At 38.9% G+C, this 26,781-nt stretch overlaps 2 protein-coding genes across 5 annotated transcripts; one reads left to right on the forward strand and one right to left on the reverse strand.

Annotated features, from left to right (window-relative positions):
- The first annotated feature begins 245 nt into the window (after positions 1–245).
- LOC113067472 (gastrula zinc finger protein XlCGF7.1-like) lies at positions 246–25,980 on the forward strand. Of its 2 annotated transcripts, XM_026239893.1 has the most exons (5): positions 246–539; positions 4,357–4,520; positions 24,131–24,325; positions 24,668–24,721; positions 24,967–25,980. In XM_026239893.1, the coding sequence occupies exons 3-5, from the start codon at positions 24,268–24,270 to the stop codon at positions 25,746–25,748; spliced, it is 894 nt and encodes a 297-aa protein (XP_026095678.1). In that variant the 5' UTR covers positions 246–539; positions 4,357–4,520; positions 24,131–24,267; the 3' UTR covers positions 25,749–25,980. The 2 variants fall into 2 exon arrangements, 1 of the variants encoding a protein (XP_026095678.1); XR_003279354.1 differs by lacking the exon at positions 24,967–25,980 and having other exon boundaries at positions 4,357–4,498; positions 24,668–24,833.
- LOC113067379 (serine/arginine repetitive matrix protein 5-like) lies at positions 10,504–24,133 on the reverse strand. 3 transcript variants are annotated; one of them, XM_026239758.1, is made up of 9 exons: positions 18,875–19,010; positions 18,385–18,578; positions 18,173–18,289; positions 18,027–18,062; positions 16,404–17,033; positions 16,147–16,319; positions 15,993–16,057; positions 13,689–13,783; positions 10,504–13,116 (listed from the first exon to the last, which is right to left on the reverse strand). In XM_026239758.1, exons 2-9 carry the CDS (start codon positions 18,572–18,574, stop codon positions 12,968–12,970), a joined length of 1,455 nt encoding a protein of 484 aa, XP_026095543.1. In that variant the 5' UTR covers positions 18,575–18,578; positions 18,875–19,010; the 3' UTR covers positions 10,504–12,967. The 3 variants fall into 3 exon arrangements, with proteins under 3 accessions (XP_026095543.1, XP_026095544.1, XP_026095542.1); XM_026239759.1 differs by lacking the exon at positions 18,875–19,010 and having other exon boundaries at positions 18,385–18,852; XM_026239757.1 differs by lacking the exons at positions 10,504–13,116; positions 13,689–13,783; positions 15,993–16,057; ... (2 more) ...; positions 18,027–18,062; positions 18,173–18,289 and having other exon boundaries at positions 18,438–18,578; positions 18,875–24,133.
- Positions 25,981–26,781: the final 801 nt, after the last annotated feature.

The following is a 26,781-nucleotide window of genomic DNA, read 5'->3' on the forward strand; positions in this document are numbered from 1 at the left end:
CTTCCCAAATCGACAAGGCTTTTTTCAGTGAACCGTGTTTGTGAACAGGTTTGTCTAGTGTTTTCACAGGATATTTGAACTCTGTGGCCATTCCTTTTTGTTGTAATTTATTTTTCTATCCTTTTCCTTTTCTTTTTAATGCTATTTTTGATAAAATATATTGTATGTTATTGTTCTTAAAAAAAAAAAAAACTCTGGAGGGTAAAGTACACGTTTTTCCCCCCAGTTCCGAGGGAAACCGGCGGAGTTGGCAACAGAGTGGAGGTGACGTATTTCCGGTTCGAGAGAGCTGACTGACCCACGGTCTCCAGCCAGACTCTATTGTCCGAGTCCAGTGTTAGTGTAACTTTCTGCCTTCACTGATCTCACCCAGTCCTCCTCGATTCACGGAGTTACACACAGACAACAGTTTCTGCAGTTTATATGTAGAAGTAGATTTCTGACCAACTTTTCCCACCTTTGATGTAGAGGCTACTTTCTGCTGTGAAGTCATTGTGTGATAAAGCTTTCGGACGCAGATGCATCGAGTCTGAGGAGAGGTGAGCAATGTTTCACACAGAAACACAAACACCACACACATTTTCCACGTTTGGAGAAATAATGTGTCTCTTATTGAATGTCTCGTGAATAGAAAACCTGCGCGCTCGCGCTACAATAATGCCCTGTCTGTCTAATCTGTAATATCCAACGTCGAACCAACTTTATATCGGTTCCGTTCGCATTCCACTCACTGATCACTAGACAATATATAATCTACAATGCGCGAGCGCGAATCTCTCCGAGCTCAAACACACGCTGCTCGCGCCCGGAGAGAGTGCGCGCGCTTAAAATGTATATGGATATTTTTAAAATGGATATTTTTCCCCATATCATTCAATATTGATGTTTATCATGGTGTTCGTTTACCATGAATAAAATGCTTTCTACGTGTTTGTTAGACCTTAGTTTGTTCACAACTCAATTCCACAGAGGAGCTACGGTTTAATTGAGGGATCCATGAAATGCATTTTATTTCCCCTAAATTCTGTTTTCCATTTGATTTAATATGAATTCTGTGTGTTATGATTCAGCACAAATGCATCAGAAAAATGGTGTCTAGTAAAGTGAAATAATAAAACTTGAACAATTTAATCTATCTTTTAAAATGTAATCAAATGAATATGACAATAAAACAGTGTTTTCATTTAATCTCATCAGAAAAGATACTGCACACCAGAACTGTATAAATTAATAATAATTAATAAATTGGTTGTATGATATTCCCTAAAAATATCATCATTACTTTGAGACTTGCATTTTAGTATACAGTAGTAATCTAGTCGGTCATAATTTCAAGTTAAACCGTACTTTTATTGTGACGGATTGTCATGAAGGTCTTTCAGTTTTAGTTTTTGTTTCAGCGTGTATTTGACAGTAATTTTTCTCAAAAGAAACTGCATAAAGCTGGTGAAGTGACTCTCTGAGCATCTCTGGAGATGAAGTTCATGTGTTCTCTTCCTCATATATTGAGACACTGAGTCACGTGTGTTTGAGTTTGTGTATCAAACTATTCCATGATCCATTCACTCAGAGACACAGAACATGCAGACACATGCACTGACTGGCTGCTGTAACATCTATTTCTGTTGTGTGATGGGATGTAAGATTAATCCACATTGAGTAAAATGTTTTTATAAAAATATAAAATATTACTGGGCAGCCCAATTGCATACAGTCATGTTTTATTTCTCATCTGAAAGCCCTCCTGCTTGGATGGATTTGGAATCATGTTCTGTGACACCAAGGTCACCATCAGACATTTTGTAAGCAAAGAAAACAAACAAAAAAAATAATACATTTTATTTCTAACATGCTTTTCTTAGACTCAAAATGCTACAGTATACAAGAAGTAAAACATCACATACAATCACATTCAATTACAATAAACAGCTGTAAAAAGATGTGTCTTTAAAGCACATTAGAAAACAATCTAATATTGGAGAGTCTCTAATTTCCGGTGGTAGAGCATTCCATAGACGTGGTGCTGAAACAGAGAATGCTCGGCCGCCCATAGACTTTAATTTATTCCGAGGCTGCTGGAGAATGCATGACCTGGAAGAGCGCAAGGTGCGAGCTGGCACATGAGCAGTGACTATTCAATTCAATTCAAGTTTATCTGTATAGTGCTTTTTACAATAGAAATCGTTACAAAGCAACTTTACAGGAAATTACGTTTCTACAATATTTAGTAGTAGCTTAATAAGTGGTGACTGTCAGTTTGTGCACATATGACAGGATTTTTAGAAAAATGAATACAAGACGTAGTCAGCTAGACGATGAACATTATTAATATTATTAATAATTAATAATTATTATATGATGCAGTCACACTTGTAGCAATATTTGTAAGTTCTGTTGTTGATTCAGGGTTAGCATCATCTGGGGTCCTCTGAGGGATCAGCATCATCTCTTCTCAGGTGTTCTGGATCCAGACTGGAGGTTGTGCAAATCCTAGTTACAAAACTTAGAAACAAATGGAGACATCACTAGCATAGCTGCTAATCAAACAAAGTAAAATTAATTAGTTTAACCCAAGCTAAAGAATAAGAATGTGCATTTGATCAGATACAACTACACTCACAATTTAAGAGATACATTATTCGAATGCTTGGCGAAAGAGATGCGTTTTTAATCTAGATTTAAATGTATTTTATTAATAAGATTCGGGATGAGTGCGTCAGATACTTAGCCTAACCAACACAGGTGGACCATAATCAAGTAATCAATCCCATAGTATAAATATCGCTGACTTACCTCTATCCATTAACGGTTTATCAGCATGCTGGTTCGCTTTGTCTGTCACCTTATCACAGACCGAATTTTCGTACCAACGAAGAAAGCTACACAGGGGATTTATAAGACCTGCTCTTTTTGCCGGACCCGCGATCATTCCTACCCAGCCAAACACGGCCGTTGAGCAGCATTAAGCGTCATCGCGACAGCTGCTCTCCTCGCCAAGCCACACGTCGTGGCCAATAGACCGTGCAAGCTCCGAGCTCGCCTCGCTCGACACAACGATCGTGCTGCCCGAGACCAAGCTTTCCTCGAGCGCTGGATTGCAGCAGAAAGAATCCAACCAGCCCGGGCCAAACCCCAATTCTCACCGCGGCTCAGCCTTCCAATCAGGCGTTCCGGCCGAGTGGCATTTTGAGGCCGCTTCCTCTAGCGGCGCAGACCGCGCGACGTTAACCAATACATTTTCAGCCGAAGACACTAAAAACAGGTTCCTCTTTTTCTTCATTGGATTTTTACGGCAGTTGGCATCCAAAGTGTTGCATCTAAAAGCAGGTTCGCGGCTAAAGTTTGTTAAACGCAGTTCCGTCTTCTACTAGTGTTTTATGCTGGTTTTGGCAAACCAGCGTAAAAGGTGCATTACCGCCACCTGCTGATCTGGAGTGTGGATTGCGCATAGATTTGGACTACAGATACAACGTTCCATCGGATGATGATGCCACCTTTAACCACGAAGCCAAGGCATTACATTCACCTTACCGCGCACGTTTAAACCTCACTGAAATGATACAGACATAAGTTCCAAGATTTAAAAAAAAAATGCTTGTAAATATCTGTGAGTAAAATTACTGTCGCCTTTTAAGGACAGTAATACAAAACAAAAAAAAACAAAAAATCTTTAGAAACCACTTGGAAGCGAATAGCACATAACTGCTATTAACTCATTTGCTTGCAAGCACCGCCTATGGCCCCAGTTTATTATCATTTCACTTTCACAGCACATTAAACATCACTCTCTTACTTGATCTGGATAAACCGTGCATCAATTGAAAGTCTAAAGACTTTGGCTTTTATATATGACCAATATTTCGATAAAACATCATTTCAGCGACAGTTATCTAGTAAACGTCGAAGAGTTAGTTCGTGGACAAATGTTGATCATGTATCTAGTCAGAAATAATCATGAGCAGAAACACCTTTATTTGGGGTATGTAATTTCTGTCTCCATGCCAAAAATGGGGGGTGACTGGTAAGGAGTTAACGTTACTGCCATAATCATGTCTTTCGGTACAACGTCTTACAAGACTAAACATGCTCCATCATTTCCAAAAGCCTCTGTTTCCACAGTCCATACTACAACGTGAAAACAGAGTTTCAAACGTATCCGCTCTGGAGACCGTCTAAAGAGCCCGGAGGCCAAATGAGAGGAAAGATGCTTTTCCAACAGGAACATAATAATGTGGACTAGGCTTGAGGAATTGTCAAATCAGGCAACCAATTGCTAAGCTGGTAACACAGTAGGCAACCCATTCATTTTTAGCTTGCCCATCAAATGTTACTAACCCTTTTTTACTCTTCCCACAGCCAACACCTACAGCAGCCGAAGAAAGTAACCTTTCCTGTACCTCCTCACTGCCGCAGCAGTGCTCTCAAAGGATGATGTGAGCCTGTAGGTGGCAAAGAAGTCTCCATCCACAAATATACATACATTGTTTGCAGATATAAGGTATTTCATCGTACTTTAACAGGTAATCCAATACGTGCCATATTTTAAAGGAGCTCTCACTAACAGAGTTTAATGCCACAGTTACGTTAGAACGCATCTCATTCTGGTTTCAGGGGCGGCGCGTCGGTCCCATCATGAGGCATGTGGTCCGAACCGCGTACGACCAAGGCATCATTTCAACCGAACTCACTCCAAATATATGAACTTACCGGTTTTTGAATACCTTATATTTAAAGCATTCGTTTACGTCCATATTAGAGTTAAATCATTAGACTTAAAATGGAATCTACTATCGTGTAAAAAAATTAAAATAAATAAAAAAAATTCACAGGACAAACGAAATGATAGCAGTGTCGACTACATGAATAAGAAGTTTTAAATGTAGTATTTTATATTTAATGCCAGTTTATCAGTACGTCCGAAAGTACATTTTACAATTATTGGTGATTCCATAGGCTCTTTTCGTGCACCTGCATGGTTAAAATGGCAAATAGTAAGCCCAGACAAGTATAAAGAATTTTTCTCTTACTCCATGCACGATTACATCGTCGATATGTACCATCGATCTCATGTGCTGACAATATGACGATTTGACAACGACCACATCGCCGATACATGGCACCTATTTGGGGTACACTGGCAGAGGAAATCCAATCTATTTTTGCACACTTAATTTCGAATACAATGACTGCACCAAGATTTTTCGGACTTTTTGGATTTGCTAAATTAATTATTTAAGTAAGCCTCACAGCGTCTACCCTCGTAGACAACCATATCATCCTTAGTATCGAACTCCCTGTCAGGCGCTGCAAGAGTGCTCCCGGTTGAGCCAACCTTTGCCTTCTCCGTTCAACTATCAGCAAAGCTTACTCGTATGACATCGAGTATTAAACTCCTGTCAGATGCTTTCCCGCTTAAGCAATCTTGGACTTTCCATCCGACCACCAGCGAAGCTTACCTGATTAAAAAGCCCGATTAATAAAAAAAAAAATATATATAATAATTTTCAGTCAGCGACACTTACCTATCAAACACCAACGAGTACATCGCAGCTAAAACAAATTTTCCCTCCGATGGCAAGATGTACCCATCCAACACCGCAAGTTACGCTTTTGCCGAACACCAACGGGTGCTTCGCAGATAAAACAATGTCAATTTTCCCTCCGATGGCTGGAGAGACTACCCATCTGGTGTCACAAATTTAATTTAAAAAATAAAATAAACGTACAGAGAGGTTTACCCATCCAATGCACGGAGTCAGGGCTCCCATTGGATGTAGGTGAGAGCTTCCCGGCTAGACAACCTTACCTTTTCCGTCCTTTGGCCAGCGAGGCTTAACCGTTCGATTCCGGGAGCTAAGCTCCTGTCGGATGAAGGTAAGAGCCTCCCGGCTGGACAACCTTTTGCGTCCTTCAGCCAGAGAGGTTTACCCATTCGATTCCTGGAGCTAAGCTCCTATTGGACGTCGGTCAGAGCCTCCCGGCTAGACAACCTGATCTTTTCCATCCTTGACCAGCGAGGCTCACCCGTTCGATGCGAGGCGAGGGCCAGCCAACCACGACCATTCCATGTGGTTTAGGTCACAAAACCTACAAGCTAGCCGTTCTATGCCGCAAGTACCAAACACACAAATAAACCCTCCCTCCTTCCTAAGGTCATCAAGGCTTACCTGTCTCTTGCCGTGAGTAGCAAACTCCCATAAGACGCAGACAACAGCCTAACGACCACACAAACTTACCTTTTCCATCCTACGGCCTGCGAGGCTCACCCAGTTGTTTTTGGGGAACAGAAAGTCCCCATGTGGATGCTGGCAAGAGCCTCCTGGCCACCTATCTTTACCTTTTCTGTCCCACATCGGGATAGGCTTACCCGTTCGATGTGTGTGCTCCCTTCGGACGCTGGCGAGAGCCTACCGGTTAGACAACCTTACCTTTTCCCTTTTCTATGGTCAATGAGGTTCGATGTTCTGAGTTTAATGCCCCATCGGATGCTGCGAGAGTCCTCCCAGTCAGGTTTTCCTTTCCACTCTCCCCGTCCGGCGAGGCTTACCCGTCTGATGCATGTGCTCCCTTCAGACGTCTGGCAAGAGTTCTCCCGGTCGGGCCTATGCTTGCCGGCCGCAAGTGAGTCTCATCCATCCGATGCCATGAGTCGGGATCTCCCTTTAAATGTCGCCAGAGTCCTCCTTGTCGGCCAGCACAAAGCTTTTTATCTGCCAAACCGAGAGGACCCAGACGTCCGTCATCCTGAGTCTCAATCTCCTATCGGAGGCTTCATGGGCCCTCTGGGTCAGCATTAGGCCCTTCACCCACTGAATAGCAGGGGCTGTCAGCCAGTAGAGCCCGTACGCCGGCACTGTGACCTATTCCGGTCGAGGCAACTCGGGTCCTCCCGGTGGGGCACCACAACCACGCTGCTCCTCCTCATCGGCCAGTAGGGCTCACCATTCCAACACCAAAAGCTCCTGTTGAGCATCGGCTCGAGCCCTACCGACCGGGCGCCAACAACCACGTATTCACTAGCAGCACCCGGTAGGGCCTACTCTCCCAACACCCAAGTCGCTCCCTTCGGCCCTTCCAGCCTGCCAACGAGACGACTTCTCAGAAACCAAATCACAATTGTGACCTTAGGGAGCGTGATGGATTGTAGAGTGGTAGAAGGCTAGTTAGGTACGCAGGAGCTAAACCAATTAGGGTCTTATAGGTAAGTATTGATAATTTGTAACTGGTACAAAACTTAATAGGTAGCCAGAACAGAGACTGTAAAATTGGGGTAATATGATCATATTTTCTTGACCTGGTAAGGACTCTAGCTGCTGCAGTTTGGACTACCTGTAGCTTGTTTATTGAAGATGCATGACAACCACCTAGAAGTGCATTACAATAGTCCAGTCTAGAGGTCATGAATGCATGAACTAGCTTTTCTGCATCAGAAACAGATAACATGTTTCATAGCTTAGCAATGTTTCTAAGATGGAAGAATGCAGTTTTTGTAACATGGGAAATATGGTTTTCAAAAGACAAGTTTCTGTCTAATATAACACCCAGATTTTTGACTGTAGAGGAAGTTACAGTACATCATTCTAGTTGCAGATTGCAATCTACAAAATTCTGTGTAGTGTTTTTTTTTTTTTTTGTCCAATAATTAATATTTCTGTCTTATCCGAATTTAATTGGAGAAAATGATTGGTCTTCCAATCTTTTACATTTTTAACACACTCTGTTAGCTTAGATAATTGAGAAGTTTCATCTGGTCTTGAGATATATAGCTGAATATAATCAGCATGTGGAAACTAATCCCGTATTTTCTAATTATATTACCAAGGGGCAAAACGTATATTGAAAATAGAAGGGGACCTAGGACGGATCCTTGTGGCACTCCATATTTTACTGGTGATGAATGAGATGACTCCCCATTTAATTAAACAAAATGGTAGCAATCGGACAGGTAGGATCTAGTGTTGTAAAAAGACCCGGTACTTCGTTACTAAGAAACCAGGTTTCTTTAAGTACCAAGGACCCGTTCAAACCTGGTTCAGCAAGCAGAAAACGAGGACGGAATCTCAAAATCCAGTCATGAAAATGAAACTTACATTTTAATATGGACAGTCATGGAATTTGTCAAAGTTAGCATTAATTAATCAAATCAAATCTCCATATGGACCAGTATCTGTACGCACGACTCACCATCGCTTTACTGATAGTGCTGTTTCTCACACATGCAAAGAGAGAGAGAGAGAGCGAGAGTCTTGCCACGCTGAATCGACGCACTATATGTAAACTATTCTTTGTTGTCTTCTCCTGTCAAAATAATGGAGTTCATTTAGAATTATTCATATTCATTTTGGCAATTTCATTGGCTGGTGCTGATTTAGTACCGTTCGTGTTTTGATTTCTGCAAATCAGTTTGACCGAACGCAGACAACGTGATTAATATTCATGAACCCAACAGCTCGTCAATTCATAGTGCATTGTATGATTGTAGAATTAGTAGTAGTATTATCTTTTAATAATAATTAATATGATCTATTACTATTTTTTTTTTTATAGAAACCCTCAATGACCAAAAATATCTTAAGCATCACCACCAGTCTTAAGTTCAGTTAAAATGACAAATATGCATTCATTAGGCCTAAAAGTTAATTTTTACATAAAGGCATTGTGCTAGAAATATTACTATTATTTAGTAAAATGTATGTGATACTGCTACTACTGTTGAAAAAAATTATAAAACTTTATTTCTTAAAGAAATAAATCACAATATTTCTTTCATGTTTTATTTTTAATAGCAAATCCCTTTATTACCAAAAATAAATAAATTTAATTTCATAGATTAAAAGACAAATTAAATTTGGGTGAAACTTATTTACTGTTTTTCATAATTATATAACTTGTAGAAAAACTTTAAACACAATTATAAATAAAGAATGGCATTGGTTTTATTTTTAGTGCTAAAAAAATATTTTTTTAAATTAGCATACTTTTGTGTTTTGCTTTGTTACCGAAATTGGTACCGAGAACCGTGGATTTTCACTGGTATCGGTACCGAAGACTGAAATTTTGGTAACGTGACAACACTAGTAGGATCTAAACCATCTTAGAGCCTGCCCTTGAATACCTGTATAGTTTTGTAATCGATCTACGAGTATGTCATGATCTATGGTGTCGAACGCAGCCCTAAGATCAAGTGAAATTAGATTTTTAATTTTAACAAGTGCAGTTTCTGTGCTATGGTGGGGCCTGAAACCTGACTGAAACAGATCATTTTTATGCAGGAAGGTGCTCAATTGATCAGACACAACTTTTTCAAAAATTTTAGACATAAATGGAAGATTTGAAATAAGCCTATAATTTGCCAGTTCACTAGTATCTAGTGTTAGTTTCTTAATAAGAGGCTTAATAACCGCCAGCTTGAATGGTTTTGGGATGTGACCTAAAGATAACGACGAGTTAATGATATTGAGAAGCGGTTCTTCGGCTACAGGTAACAACTCTTTTAGTAATTTAGTGGGCACAGGATCTAATAAACATGTTGTTGGTTTAGATACAGTGATAAGTTTATTTAGCTCTTCCTGTCCTATATTTGTAAAGCACTGCAGTTTATCTTTGCGATGGATAAAACTCAAGTGTTAGGTCCGGTGACATTTTGCTTGACTCCAAAAGAGTTTATTAGGTCAGTAAACGCAAGTCCTAATGCATCATTTGTATTATCAACGTGAATATTAAAATCTCCCATGATTAGCGCCTTATCAACTGTAACCAGAAGGTCTGAGAGGAAATCTGCAAATTCTTTTAGGAATTCTGTATACGTCCCTGGTGGTCTATACACAGTAGAAGTATTTCAAAAGAGTTAAACCTGTATCCTGTTTTCTGGGTAACATTGAGAATATCACTATATATTGTTGACCAGTCTGACGGGGCTCATGCTTATAACAGTAGTTTGGTGGAGTCGACTCATTTAGACCAAAATAATCATTTGGTTTTAGCCAGGTTTCAGTCAAGCAGAGTACATCAAAACTATTATCTGTGATCATTTCATTTACAATAACTGCTTTTGGTGTGAGTGATCTAATATTTATGAGCCCAAACTTTAAAGATTGTTTTTGTTCATTTACTTTACATGTTTCTGGTTTAATCACAATAAGATTTTTTCTAGATCCTACATTAAATTTATATTTTGACCTCACTATTCGGAGAACAGACACAGTCTGAATAGATTGTACAGTGCAAGTACTTTTATCATTTAAGCGGGTGACAAATGTCATCATAATAGTTATTTGAGAATTGTCTAGGAAAAGCCTAGGACGCTCCCAGAAAAGATTCCAATTATTAACAAATAGCAGTTTCTGTTCTTTACACCATGACAACAACCGTTCATTTAAAGCAACAAGTCTACTGAACCTTTCGTGTCCTCGTTGATAAGGAGTGAAGGTGATCGCGTCCTGGGTGCACTGGGCCTGTGCAGAGAAACACACGGAGTAGACGTGGTGGGAGTGTTAACAGCACGCTGTATACTTACACCGAACTTGTGAGCGTCAGCCCGGGATGATTCCAGCGCAGCTCTTCGCTCTCTCAGCTGGGCCTGCCTCTCCTCCAGGTCTCGAATCCTCCAACGTGTCCTCGCCTGCAATCAAAGTTAGACATTCATCCACCATTAAAGCAAGTAACATTGAGTACAGCAATGGTAATGTGTGTGAATAGAGTATTAGCAATGCAAGCGCAGTTAGCAGCAACCACGCTTGCTGATGCTAACAGGCTATAAGCTAATAGCGGACCCGGGAGATCAAAATAAAACTAGTGATATCGAAGCGCTCTGATTGTTTTTGTTGTAGAATACAATAGATGATATATTCGCACCTTATAGAAACGGACACGATGGTGTATAAAATTGATTTTTAAGATAAAATTAGTCAGTAAAAATAATATAGTGACAGAGCTCAAACGCAGTACAGATGCCAACAACCGCAGAGATAAGCAGGTGCCATCCCATAAATAGCTTTATATGTTAAAATCAGTGTTTTGAATTCAATACGTGCTTGTATTGGCAGCCAGTGTAAATCAGAGAGTACTGAGTGGTTGTATGTCAATAACCGGGCAGCTGAATTTAGTATATATTGTAATTTTTTATTGATTTATTTGGGAAACCAAGATAGAGCGCATTGCAATAATCAAGCCTCGATGTAATAAAGGCAAGTATAAGCCTTTCTGCATCTGGCAATGATGGAAATAGTCACAGTCTAGCAATATTTCTAAGTTGAAAAAATGCAATCTTTGATACCTTTTTAACATGTGCATCGAACATAAGTTCAGAGTCGAAGACAATGCCAAGATTACGCACTTGAAGAGATTAAGTAAGCAAGTGCTTGACTGTAGTCAACACTGAAATATTAAGTTTGAGTAAAGATGTTCATGTTCATATTCAAAAAGAAGTTCTGTTTTTTCTTGGTTAAGCTTAAAACAATTATCATGCATCCAGGCTTTTATCGCATCGAGGCAGGTGCGCTAAGGGCTGTATTCGCAAGATTAGGATCAGGGTGCATGCTGTTATAGATCAACATAAAAATGAAAACCTAAACCAAACTTACAAATAATGTCATCCAGAGGAAACATTTAGATGCTAAATTAGATGGGACCAAGCACAGACCCCTGTGGGACACCTTGCTGGACTAGAGTTGGTAAAAATGTATATCCCCCAAGGACACAAACTGGAAACGATTTGTAAGATAAGATGTAAACCTTTTAAGAACCGTAGCAGAAACTCCTAGATATACAGAACGTCTTTCAAGAAGGACCGCTTGTGATATAGTGTCAAAAGCAGCCGTGATGTCTAACAATACCAAAATACTACAGACACCCATATCAGCAGAAATGAGAAGATCATTTACAACCCGGACGACAGCAGTCTCAGTACTATGGCCTGATCTAAATCTGGACTGAAATGGTTCTAGGAGATTGTTGATAGACAGATATTGCTGTAACTGGCCAGCTACAACTCGTTCGAAGACCTCAGATAGAAAAGGTAGATGGGCGATAGGCCTATAGATAGACAGATTCTCCACATCACAACCAGCCTTTTTTTGGACTGGTGTGATGGCAGCTAACTTAAGGGCCGAAGGGACCTGACCAGTTAATAACGACTTTATTCAATAATTCCTTTGTCAATGGTCTCCTCTGTGTCACTCCATATCACCATGCTGCATATGCTCTTCTGTGTCATAAAGCACTTCATATAACCCAGATCTCACGTCTGATGGCAGATGGAGTATTCTGACGACGACTTTCATACATTTTATGGACCTTGTTATGTTTCTTGGCAGTCTATGAGACAGTCTCGTGGAGTTTATAAAAGACTATATAACAGGGGTAGCAAACGTCAGTCCTGCAGAGTTTTGCTTCAACCCTTATCAAACAAACCTGAACAAGCTAATCAAGGCCTGAAGGGTTACTGGGAAGCTACAGGCAGGTGAGATTTTATTAGGGTTGGAGCTGACCCAGCGGGCAATTGATGTCAAATAGACATCAAATTGACGTCAAACATAGTCATCAAAGAATTGGTCAAAAATGCAAATCAAATTGATGTCAAAACTTGACATTAAATTGACGTCAAGTTTTGACATTCTTTTGATTTGCTTATTTTTTTAACATTTTTTTAACACAATGATGTCCTATTCTAGACCACAAGAATAATGACAAAACAGTATTAAATGCAAGACGTGTTTTATTAAATCCACTGGTTTATATCAGAATTTTATATATAAATTTTAATCTGATATAAATCTTAATTGATGAACAATTGCATTTTGTGTCATCACGACAGACATATTACAGGTTTTTACATCAAAGCTCTCAAGACCTTCTCTCAAAAACAAAGAGCAAGTTAAATTAAAATAAAACCAATTTTGTAATTTGTTTCGTAGATAAACAATTTAATGAACAGAAACATTGTAGATAAACAATTGGTGCATTCTACTTATTCAGAGTCTGAACAGACCTCAATGGCCGATTTCCCCTTTTGCCGTCCCATACCCCCATATCTATCAGGAGCAGACCGGAGATAGCTGCCCATGTATTTCTTTATTTCGGCCTCTGACGCAGAAGGTTTCGACTGCTGTACAGCACCTTAATGAATATAAAGCCACAATTAGCACTCATTTTAAAACATTAAAATACAGCATACATTTTTTAGCAAGCATCACTTGTACATGTACTGTAAATCCACAAAGTAATTAACTTTTTAAATAAGCATGGATAACCATCTAGTGGCTCAGTGATCCTCCTCACTATTCTTTTCAAGTGAGCTGCAACAGCAGGAAAACAGAAAAACTGAATCCAATTTTTCAAATGTCCAACTTTTCGTTTTTCGGATGAAAAATTAAACTGATGATAAGTGCTACCCATCTTAACTAAAGGTGGCATAGGTATAACATAATTCACACATTTAAAACCTGTGCTTTTAATATTTTCTGAAAATTTGTAGATAAAAAACTGAGAGCGCCCTCTGGCTTTTGGATGTGGCAGCATTTGACCATAATTTACTGAGAAACTGAGCATAATAATTGCACAATTAATTGTTACACCCCTACAGTATTGCCACTGTGCATCTGTGATGGCTAAAAGTTTGCCGCACAATGGGTAACACTGGATAGATACAACAGTACATCATCTAATCATAAAAAAAAGTAATGTATTACCTATCATAACACGGCATAGCCGTGTTTTTCCAAAGGCCTTCTTCACCCCTGAGCCATCCATGTTCATTGTTGCCATCAATCTGTTGGTAAGAACTCTAACAAAAGAAAAAAGACAACAAGTTATATCAGTAATCATTAATTGTTAAGATTATTGAACAATACAACTAAGTGACCAGAACAGCTGAGCCTTCAAGCAGAAAAGGAATGTCTTACAGTTTTTCACCATCACTTGGTGCATTTCCTGAATCATCATCATCAACATTTCTACAACAATATTGCACTGTTCAGATTAGTATTATCTATGGATTTCGTCTGATTTACAAATTATACCCCCACATCTGATTTTCTTTGTGTGGTGCATTCGCACAAAATTTAGAATTATAATGGGTTCTAATGAGTTTACATTTATATTTACATTTAGTCATTTAGCAAATGCTTTTATCCAAAACACAGAGTTCAGGAAGCAATAAGCGATATGTCATACAGGAGAAATAATACAGTAGGTGCTAATACAAAGTTACTGGTTTTAACAAAAGCTAGACCACTACATGTTGAGAGAAAGAGAAAGGGTTAGTGTGTTTTGCTGTCATGTATTCATTTGGAATGTTGTGAGAGATGTGGTTGACCGGACAGAAGAATGTTCCACCATGGAAGGAGTTATCGCTTTGTATTTTATTGCAATAGATTTGTGAACTATCAATATGTATCTTGCATTAAACACTTCGATGGAATATAATTGTAAATAGTTTGCAGAAAATAACTGGTGTTACGCCGCCTTCACACTGGCAGTTGAAATCAGCTCCATAAAACGCAATACACCCCCGGCGGATGTCGTACTACACCACTGAAAAGCGTCGGAAGCGAGTAGAACAAAAATGGCGGAGAGATTAGAACAATTTCAACTGCCAGTGTGAAGGCGGCGTTAGGGATTTAAATACATTTGTTAAGAATGCTTACATAATTATAAATAAATGTTGATAATCCCATGTCTAAAGACGTTTCCATTTTAAATGCCAAATATAGGCAAATCCACGGACAACTAACAGGCATTAGGACGAACGTAAAGAGGGCGCTTGAAGACGTGCACAAGTCAGCAAAATTTCTGATGATTTATTGGCATGAAGTTTCATGCACAATGACAAACAGGAGTGCAACATTCTCCAAATGGCAATGTTCACTGCATATTCCACAAATGAACATAATGGACATGCAATACTTACATTACATTATCACACCAAGTACTCTGTCACTAATGGCCCTTTCAGATAGGACGCGGACCGCGCTGCGCTATGAAACCGATATATTTCAATGGCTTGCGCCGCGCGACTCAAACCAAAGCGGAGCTAAGCAATCAAAGTTTAAAATGGTTCAACTATTGCCACTGTGTGGCAAATAAAACGGTGCATCCAAACAACCACGGAAATGAAAATGAAAACTCCGCCTACTTTTGCTCTGGGCTACATTTTTTTTCTCCATTTAATAAAGAACTATTTCGTCAGAAAGATATTTCTTGTGAAATTCAAGCATTTTATCCAAAATTCAAGCACTTTTCAAACCTTGAAAACACAACATCAAAATTCAAGCACTTTCAAGGATTTCAAGCACCCGTACGAACCCTGTGGTATGAGCCACCACAGGCATTTAACAATATAAAAACACAAAATGAAAATAAAGTATCATTTTGGGGTTAATATGGAAACGACAGTTACCATGGTGAATACACCAAGAACTGTTAATGAAACATGGAAAATGCCACTGGTGAATAGAACAAAAATCTGACTGTGAATGAAACACTCTCACAATTAAATAAATAATATTCAGCATTAATCAGCAAACCTTCTAGTAGCCTACTTTCTTCAATCGGTCTCTCTTCTCCAGTGGGTTGGGCTAATCCAAAACGAACGTGGCAAAACTGATAAAACGAATGCGGAACTTTTGAAATGAACACGACAAAACTGATGAAATGAATGCAGCAAAAAATTGACCAATCAGAATTTTGGTCGAGCCTGAACGTATCGACCAAATAATCGACTAATCGACTGGGAGATTACAGCCCTAATTTAAAGCGAGCCAAAGCAAGCCGTACCGTAACGTGCAACGCTTTGGCACACTGCTATTTTACTTAGTTTTAGTCTATTTTGCGATTGAAACTTGTTGTCCGGCTGCATTGAGTCCATATAAGCAGATCCGGGCTTGTGGACACCGAATCCTGTTATTTAAACATGCCATCTGGCTCTTCTGCGTGTCTGAGTGAATGAACTCATGAGTCATCTGAGAAATACACCAAAGCATGGTATAATTTACCTTTTCATCATATTTTTTACACAGTCCTCAAGGTCTGCACCCCCAATCCTGACTAACCGAGACACCTGAAAAGATTTAGAAATTTTTATTTTTTTCACCATCAGAAACACAGAAAAAAACAGTATTCGTATTGGCCTGGCATAGTTATACTCACCATCACATTCCTCTTTTCTTCAACGGCCAGTTGCCCTTCCAGATTTTTTAGCTCACGCCTGCTGTTCATTTTCTCAAGGTGGAACTGAGACTCTGGGGGCTCACGGTTTTGGCCCACCTCTGACAGCTTTGCCCGAATATCAGAAAGAAGATAAAGGACCCGCCTTTGGAATTCTGAAAGTCAAATTGGAATTAAAAATATTTGTCCCATTTGCAAAAAATACCACTTTCAGTAAGAATATGAGGTGGTATACTTACTTCCATTATCTAATGGGAATAGCTCTCCACCCTCTCTGTGCTGGTTTTCCCTAGCTGGTCTTTGGGAGCACTCATAAGAAGAGCTGGAGCGCTGGTGTGGAGAGCTGTCCCGTGGGCGTGAATAGCTGTGGCGTGGAGTGCGGGACCACTGGCGTGGGGTGCTGCGAGTCGGAGATTTGGACCGGTGGCGTGGAGTGCGGGACCGCTGGCGTGGGGTGCTGTGGGTTGGAGACTGGTACTGGTGGCATGAAGTGGTGTGGTGTGGCGTGCGGGACCGCTGGCGTGGGGTGCTGTGGGTTGGAGACTGGTACTGGTGGCATGAAGTGGTGTGGTGTGGCGTGCGGGACCGCTGGCGTGGGGTGCTGTGGGTTGGAGATTGGGACCGGTGGCGTGAAGTGGTGTGGCGCAGAGTGTGGGACCTCTCGTGTGAAGTGCTGTGGTGCGGAGTGTGGGACTGTTGGCGTACAGTGCTGTGGCTGGGAGTGTGGGACCACTGGGATAGAGAGCGAGAACTTTGGAGCAGAGAGTCATGGAATGGACTCCTGGACCTGGATTTATAATCATTTTCTTCTGATCCTAATGCCTGGCTAGACATTTCTTGAATCCTTGGTGGTTTTGGAAAGGACAGACCTGAGGGATGAAAGACAACCAAAATGTAACAATAAGATGAAGGATTGGCAGCAAATATGTACACTGTTTTGTATATATATATATATATATATATATATACACACACATACATACATACATGTATGTATGTATGTATTTATGTATGTGTATATATATATATATATATATATATATATATATATATATATATATATATATATATATATAAATATATATATATATATATACAGTATAGGTATTAGGGCTGGGCGATGTGACAATGTTATCGTATATCACAGATGTCTTGCAAATATACCGATGCTGATTAAAACAAACAGATACCAGACAATAATTAATAATAATGGAAAATATGCCTTATTAATGTTTATCATGTGATGCAGGCTTTAGTGTGAACGTTATGTTGTTCATATGCCCAGGCAGTCAGTAACAGTGGCAGAATTCAGGAAACGCTGTTTTGTTGAATATGTGCTGCTGTTTTCTGCCGGTTGCCACAGAGATAGACCAAGAGAAAGACGAGCTGCATCGGCAAAGCAAAATCTTACGCTCGCGGAGGCTGTACCGGTGTTCAAATTGTCCTACCCTGTCAGATTTTCCTACCGCAGGGCAACATTTATTATAATCTGAAATTAAACACTTGAACAATGTTTTGTGGTGTGGCAACCATGGTATAAGAGGAATAATTGACTCCTGTCCATTCAATTATACTTAAAATGCACACTCGATGTGCGTCGTGGCAGCATTACCTCGAGTGTGCATTATATAAGTATAATTGAACGGCTCGTCATCAATTATTCCTCACTTATACCATGGTCTCTCTGAATACTCTATTCTAATTGGCTGGAAGAAGTGCACCAGCTTCCAGTGAGTCTACATTGAGTTGCATTGTAGTTTCCTTTTCTACAATGGAGGTCAATGTAGACTCGCTGTCACCGGAAGCTGCTGATTTGTGTTTGTAACTTTTGAAATATGAATATTTTTGTTCCAAAAACCCACCGATCCGCTTCGTCCTGCTTTCATGCTCATCCTCATCTGTGTAAGAGGAGAAACAACAGTATTATTACCATACATAGTATCACAACATATATTATGCTCCAGCACCAGAAACTAGGGCCCTGTCAAAATGAGCAAGTATTCTGTACCTAAAATAAACCCTGGGTATATTTTTTTCTTTGATACCCTCTTGACAGGACCACATTCTTCCTCACTGATCTCTGCAGTACTTGTTTGGTCGAAGGCTTCACACTCTTCCTGATTATCTGAAGTAAATAGAAAACAAACAAGCTTTTAATACCTTAATTGATTTGATTAGTAGAAAAAACTATTTCGCTTTTAAAAATGGATGTTAACTCACTTGACTTGAATTTGATTTTCAGCAGTGGAAACATTTTCCAGCTACTTGTTGGCGTTCGCATCTCTTTAGCTGCTTTAGTTACATTAGCCCCTGGTGGCCAGTGTACCATGTTGTCCTTCACCCAAACCTCGGGGATGACTCCCTCCTCCTCTCCATTTGGCTCTTTCCAAACCGCCCTGACCCACATCATGTACCTATACAAAAATCAAAACAAATCAGTAGTAAACAGTAGTATATTACATTGCATTATCCTATACATTTATACATAAGTATGTGCAATCACCTGAGATCGAACCCACAACCTTTCGTTGTTAATGCAATGCTCTTACCACTAAGCTTAACCATTCTCTGAAGATGCTGCATGCAATCTATATAAGGGCAGCATTTTCCCCTCCACTCTCAGAACAAGCATCATATACAACCTCCACAACCTCACAAAGATAATGGAAGAGCAGTTAAAAACATTAGTTGATACCAGTGATATACTTACAATTCAGTTACGTTCTATTTCATGCAACATGGGGAACAAAATGAATCCTGTGTCAGCTTCACCAGGGTTGGCTGGCAGACAGACAACTTTACGAATCAACTGCTGTTTGCTGATCAGTCGACGTCTAGTTCTGCTGATATCTCTAACACGGACGATGTGGAGCAGTTTAGAATCACAAGGATCAGTGAAGAAACTCTCTGTGTTGCATTGGTGTAGCACATCGCAAACCAAGGTGCCATCTTCATGCATTTCCTTCACAAAGACATAGTCCTTGTTCTGAAGGATGAAACAACAATCTCTTGGCCTTGTGGATATGCGAGTAAAGCTCTCTTTGGTAAAAGGCCTAGATTTTGTAGAATTTTCAATTTCTGCTAGACGCTTGGCAACTTGGGCTATAGGATTGCGAGATTGTCTGACCATTTTCTTTAGAGTCTGCAGGTAGTTCTCAAATGGAAAGCATGAAATCCCATTCAGTGAACAGTTGAAGTGTTCCACATCATCTGGTAAGTGAATTAGTGAATGAACATTGTATACAGCGAAGGTGTTTCCATATATAGCCTCACACTTCTTCACATAGTACATGAGTAGCTCTCGAGCATAGTCTAAGTGTTCCTTACGGTCTGCATCATCCGAATTCAAAAGGACGGACACCGCAACCATCAAGGAAAGAAAGTGTTTGTATACAGCATGTGAAACCACTTTTCTTAGAACCACTGGTCCAGTATAAAGGAGAAACTGTCTAAGTTCTGTAGCCTTCCATCTGTCCAATTCCAGTAAAGTCCTAGGTTGCCGTGCAAACTCACTAGGTAGTTCTCCATTCAATGCCTTTAGTTTAACTGAAATGTCACTCCTTTGCTGAAATGACAGTCTGCATGTGTGGGGTCCTCTCTGCATGTAGTGAAGCATTCTCCTAACTACACCCAAACACACCAAGTGCATGTAGTCCAATGCAAATGGCCGAACACATGGAATTCCAGCTAGTGTCAGTGGGGATTTCTCAATTTGATGGTCTTTGTAGGCAAGTCTACTGAAATCTGCTTCAGACCTTGCAACAACACCAGGCGATGTAGCACCAAGAACAACTCGTCCCACATAGGTGCCTTTAACTGTGCAGCGCTCACATGCGAAGTAGCTATTGTGATTCTTTATGCATTTCAGGAATGATCGAGCTGGTGCATCACAAACAAAGGATTTTACAGTCACTTGCAGTGCTTTCTCTCCATGGACTATGCCATCTTGCATAAGTTGCTGCAACTCCTGTAGAAAATCAGAGAGGTAATCTTTAACTGGGCTCGGTTTTGCTTTTCCACAATAGAGTGCCACAATGAAGGGTGCAAAATCATGGAAACTGCACAGGATTGGCCACATTTGCAGACTTGATGATTTAAATAATGGAATGCCATCAATGTTAAAGCACATATCTATTCGGTCTTCATGGAAAACAGGATTCTGGGATAAAACCTTCAGTACTCCTGATGCAATACCAAAGTAGGCATATTGACCACCACACAGATCAACTACTTCCACTCTTTTAGGGGTTTTCAGCAGGGTTCTGGCATCCTTGGGGAGGCGATGTCCTTGGCGCCTTAGAATATCTAGTAGTTCATTTAGTCCAGATCGCTTGCATTTGTTGGTAGCTGCCCATGCTGCAATTTCCTCTCCCAGATCAGGAGCAGTTTCCTCTGCAGAATCATCACACAAATAGTCAGCAACCTCAGAGTCAGTGTCAGAAGACAGCACTAACGCATCAGAGTCATAATCTGAAATGTTGCCATCGGCTGAAGGTGGCAAAGAATCAGTTTCATCCTCACTGAACCGAGCCCTCAGTAACCCATCTGTATCACTGCTATTTGAATCATCATCTGCAAGAGACAGCACTTCAGCATGACGTTTCCTCCAGTTTCTGTGGTATGCCATTATTTAGCGTCACAAGTAGCTGCAAAATAAGAGGAGTCCATATGGATCTCTAAAACATTTACATATATTTACAAAGATGTTGTGGAATAATGCCAATGCATGGGCCTTTGTTATATTTTTAAACATTAAAACAAATTATCATGCATTTCAGCAGTAAGGAATACCATCATTAATTAACAGACAAAAAAATAAAAAATAAACTCTATACTGAACTTTTTGCATCAACCTCAGTCAAAACCAGATACTTCCTTGTTAGTATTTTAATACGTTAGTTGTATTATCCATCTATAGACACTTAAACGATAAATTAAATTTAGCATATAGAGGTGCTAAAATAAATATTTTTACGATGCTTCGCAATGCAGACATTGACACTTCAGCAGTACTAAACCATAATCGATTATAACCTACTGCTGGTTTTCTGATGCCATTCATCGATATATTGCTGTTGTTTTTTGGTGTTTACAAAAAAATAATTTACATAAAAAAAAATAAAAAAATAAAAACGCACTGCCTATGTAGCTCTGCCCTAAGTCAAGAGCGGGACTCATGCATTACTTTGGTACATGTATTATCAAATATCAATATATAATTAGTCACATAAAATAATATAAGATCTGTGGCAGCCGCATTGTGAAATCGAATCGAATACATGAGAATCGTAATCGTATTTATGTGTTTGGTGAGGGGAAAGATGTGGAACTCGGTCCATTGTTACACCAAACAGCCCATAGGCTATAGGCTGATCACATAGGATCTTTGTTTTATGTGTTTTTATTTTGGCGATAACTGTCTGTGCTGTTTAGCTTGTTGCGTTTTATGGGAAATAACAGTAGACATTATGAGGCGGAGGTGGTGTCATCCTGATCTTGACTTGTACCGTACCTTTAAGTGGCTTAACCAAAGTGACTTCAACTTATTATTATTATTATATCTAATAAAATTTGATGAAAAAGACAATTATTAAGTTATATAAAACATTACTTATTCAACCAAACAGGAATTATTATTATTTTTTTAATCAAATAAAGCTTTTATCATCTTCAACTAACTTTTCAGCCCACAATGGCCAACTGAATTAATACGTCTTACTATTGATCAAAGCTCATTCACATCTTGCATTCCCTGTGGTTCATTTTAAATGATTCAATGATCTCTTATATTCCCTATAGTGACTGAAAAGTTCAATAGCTTAAATGAAGTGGTTCAAATGAGTCATTCGTGTGCAAGTCGTCGTTCTGAACGCGTTCTGAATGTGTTACTGGCGAACTCGTTGTGTACAGTATACGACGATTCGACGATTCAACTGCACTGATAAAGACATAATGATGTACGTCATGTTAATTTCACATATAGTGGACACAATTTTGAATTACAATTGGTTATGTTGCGTTTTGTCGAATCGTATCGGGAAAGAGATTCAAACGTTAGGGCATTTTTATTAGTACGAACAAAAATTGAAAAACTAACAGTACTCGTGACATTTCAAAATAGACATTTTAAAAAAACAATAACTCTGTTAAATTACGTTAACTGTTACCTCAGAATCCTTCACAAATGGCGGGAAATTTCAATTCACCAAAAAGAACAAAATACTCATTGCAACGTCAAATATTTAACCAAAACACAATCTTCTAAGTTTTCAAAGTTACCCAATTATGTTTTATTTAATGAGATGTTTATTACTCAGCCTAAAAGCGCCAATCTTGTCGAGCTGCTTCGACTTGACGACTTGCCCGCGCGCGCACTGCCACTAGCCTCTATGTTGTACGCAAGACGTGATGACGTGCATTTCAACGGTCATCAACGTCGTAAATCCTCCAAATATTTTTTCTTGTCTTTTTTTCCGTGTATACATGTATAACATTATGTCATACTAGGTTTGCATCAAATTGCACACAAAAATAAATAAATTAATTGTAGTCCATTCTTCAGCTGCAGAACAACCCGAGAATGTGAAAAAGGCGCCATCTACAGGTGGTATTAGGAATAGAGAATATGAATGGGCATTGTAGGCCCTACATTTTTCATAATATAAAAGAAAATAGAATTTCTGAAAAATAAGTATGATTTTTTTTAAGAACCCTAGCATTGCATCTATTAGTTGAAGACAAGAAAATCTAAATAATTTTAAAATATGTAGCCTGTTCACTATGAAAAATTTAATGAAAAATGTAAATTTTCCATAAATGAACATGTAGTTGTAATACTGTATATGCTTGGTATTACACTTTCATTATCAATTATGGCAAATGTTTTTTAATTTTAAAGTATATAAAAAAAATAAGGGTACACATACTTAATATGGGGTTACAGCAAAAATGCTGCATATTTTTTTATTTTTTTCGTAATTAAGAAAAACAGTATATTTTTGGTAAAATATAATATATTCACTTCTTTCATTATCAGTAATTTATGCCTACATGTTTATTTTATAAATAGTTTTTTGTTGTTGTTTATATGTTTTTAACCACAGAAGTTACAGAAGTCCACTTTCATGCAGAAATCAAACAACATAGGATTCAAAACATATGCCGAATGGCTGCATTTTGAAGAAAAAATTGCTATTTACATTGATATCAATGTGATGTCAATATGACATCAACTGAACGCCTATAACACGACGTTGATTTGACGTCAACTCAATGTCAAACATGTTGGCCCATATACTTACATAATCAATTTCAGTATGGGATGAACCTAATATTTTCACCAATTAACCACTGGAAGGACTTGATGTATAATCTGACTTTGAAATTATGTTTTGCAGCATCTTGATCAAATCTTGTCTAATATTTGACGTCAAATTGACATCAAGGTGCCCGCTGGGGAGGCTCTCCAGGACCGTGTTCGCCAACCGTGCTATATAATGATCTAAGATATCATCGCTTTGCTGCAGAATTTCAATGCCATAAACATCAATTCCATGTGACTATTATATAGGGCTGGCATTAATTAGATTAATTAATTACTGTTAAAAATAATGTTACAATTATTAACGCATTTAACGCAAAACCAGTTTTTGATCTTTTGGGAGTAATCAAATTCTCAGCAAAATTTGAAGTGTGATTAATTTTCAATTAATTGGATTTTAACCATTTTTTCTGACAGTGAGACCTGACACATGTTGTCTAACCCAGAATGTCTAGAAGTGCTGCTCCCAATGCAACATCACAGGGGATTTATCATTAACACTTGTTTCTCGGATTATGTTATATGAAGCACCATTACTTCAAACGAGTTATGCTTGAAGAGTGTGCATCTGCTTTACTCATATTAGTGCTTAAATGTATAAACTGATTTATTGTTTATTTTGGCAAATCTGCTTCTTCCACACAGAAATTCATGTTCAGTGAAGCTCCCCACAACAATCACAAATAAATTAATTCACCATTAAAAGCTGGAATATATCAGTTTACGAGTGAAGACGAGCCTCAAATCATCAGGAGGAGTTTATTAAAGAGGAAAGCGAGGAGATGGGAGATCCAGAACCCTGCAGAATCAAACACACTGAAGATACTGAAGAACTAACAGGTTGGTGTTTATTCTACATTAATTATGCTGACGAACTGGGTACTTTTTTCAACAAAATTATTTATTAGATAATTGTGTAGTTGATCAAACATTTTTATTAGATATATGGTATTTGTGCTAATAATGTTTTAAAAATCATAATTTGAAAAATAATCTACCTAATTTATTGATGAATGAAAAAGTTTCAGAGAGATGTATATATAAACTTGATGTAATCATAAACCTGCATCAAAATGATCAGACTGTTGTATAGCAATTGTCTACTTTCTGCTGTTACATCAGGGTTCATGTTTGTCTTTTCACTTTTCTTTTTTAAATAAACAATTTTTACTTTTATTTCAGAATTGATGGAAGAAAATGAGAAGCATGAAGAATTGAGTGAAGTTGAGAGAAAAAATCAATTCAGGACTGAAGAAAAACCTTTGAGTTGCTGTCAAACTCAGAAAGTTTTAAAGAAAAGAAGAGCCCAGAAATCTTTCTCCTGTACTCAGTGTGGAAAGAGATTGACATGCAACATCATCTTGATCTTCACATGAGGATTCACACTGGAGAGAAACCTTACAAGTGTTCACACTGTGACAAGAGATTCAGACTGTCAGGACATCTGAAAACACACGAGATGAGCCACACTGGTATTAAACCGCACACTTGTGATCAGTGCGGAAAGAGTTTCACAATAAAAGGAAGCCTTACATCACACATGAGAATTCATACTGGAGAGAAACCATTCACTTGTGATCAGTGCGGGAAGAGTTTCTCACAATCAGCAAGTCTTAAGTTACATATGAACATCCACACTGGAGAGAAACCACACACATGTGATCAGTGCGGGAAAACATTTTTGAGGGATTCAAACCTGAAGCAGCACCTGAGAGTTCATACAAAGGAGAAGCCACATTCATGTCATTTGTGTGGAAAGAGTTTTTCATTAATACAAAGTTTGAAAGAACATCAGAAAATACATACTGGTGTGAGAGAGTACATGTGCTTTGAGTGTGAAAAGACTTTTATTACTGCAAACGGTTTAAAAAAGCATGAGAGGATTCACACTGGAGAGAAACCTTACAAGTGTTCACACTGTGACAAGAGATTCAGTCGGTCAGGAGACCTGAAAACACATGAGAGGATTCACACTGGAGAGAAACCTTACAAGTGTTCACACTGTGACAAGAGATTCAGAGATTTAGGAAACCTGAAAAAACATGAGAGGATTCACACTGGTATTAAACCGTTCACTTGTGATCAGTGCTGGAATAGTTTCACACAAAAAGGAAGCCTTACATTACACATGAACATCCACACCAGAGAGAAACTGTACACATGTGATCAGTGCGGGAAGAGTTTCACACAAAAAGGAAGCCTTACATCACACATGAACATCCACACTAGAGAGAAACTGTACACATGTGAATCAGTTAATTAATGTGGAAAGAGTTTTTCACACTCATTCAACTTTAAGCATCATATGAACATTCACACAAGTGTGTGTGCATTTATTATTTTTTTGGAGGGTTGGGTCTGAGGACCCTGCTGGACACCTTTATTAGGGCCCGAGCACCGAGGTGCGAGGACCCTCTTGTATCTGCTTTGTTTATTATTATTATTATTATTCTTCTTCTTCTTCTTCTTCTTCTTCTTCTCCCGAAAGAATCGCATTTTTGAGGGCTTTAACATGCTCAAAAAGTCATGAAACTTTGCACACGCGTCAAACCTGGTGAAAATTTTCGTCTGATATAGGATTCAGAAGAGGGTGTGGCAAAATGGCTCGACAGCGCCACCTGTACTAAGAAAATCAACAGCCTTCCAGCTATGTTTCACGTACATGCACGAAAATTGGCACACATATGTAACACCAACACCTACAAAAAAGACTCTTGGAGCGAAATTCTAAACCCAACAGGAAGTCGGTTATTTTTAATATTATGAGCATATTTTGTGTAATTTTGGTCATTTCCATGTGTTGTATTTTAACGAACTCCTCCTAGAGAGTTCTTCAAATCATCACCAAATTTGGTATGCCTAATCTAAAGGCCAGACATACAATGTCCAATCTGCCCCAAACTTCACATGTTTGATGAGACTCTGAACCTGAACATATTGACATGCGCATATTCAGTTATAGTCATAGCACCACCTATTGGCAACAGGAAGTGACATATTTTACACTGCGATGAACTACTCCTAGAAATTTTATGACATCAATGTCTTTTTTGTGGTCAGTCTAATCTAAAGGCCTGTGCGATGTTAAGTTGTGAAGATCTTGAGTTTTCGTTAAAAGGCGTGTCCATGGCGCCGTGATGAAGTTCGATGTCTCGCCATGGGAATAAAAGATGTTATAACTCAGGCATAAAATGTCCGATCTTCCCCAAACTTCACATGTGTGATAAGAGTCCTGGCCTGAACACATCTGAAGGCCAATATTCCATCAGGTGTGGCAAAATGGCTCTATAGCGCCA

Source organism: Carassius auratus, linkage group LG28B, assembly GCF_003368295.1.
Source record: "Carassius auratus strain Wakin linkage group LG28B, ASM336829v1, whole genome shotgun sequence".
Taxonomy (NCBI): Eukaryota; Metazoa; Chordata; class Actinopteri; order Cypriniformes; family Cyprinidae; genus Carassius; species Carassius auratus.

Coding starts and splice junctions, on each gene's coding strand:
- LOC113067472 (XM_026239893.1), top strand. CDS start 24,268: ATGGGAGATCCAGAACCCTGCAGAATCAAACACACTGAAGATACTGAA. Junction 24,326..24,667: donor AGATACTGAAGAACTAACAG/GTTGGTGTTTAT, acceptor CTTTTATTTCAG/AATTGATGGAAGAAAATGAG. Junction 24,722..24,966: donor GAGTGAAGTTGAGAGAAAAA/ATCAATTCAGGA, acceptor CTGGTATTAAAC/CGCACACTTGTGATCAGTGC.
- LOC113067379 (XM_026239757.1), bottom strand. CDS start 20,791: ATGGCATACCACAGAAACTGGAGGAAACGTCATGCTGAAGTGCTGTCT.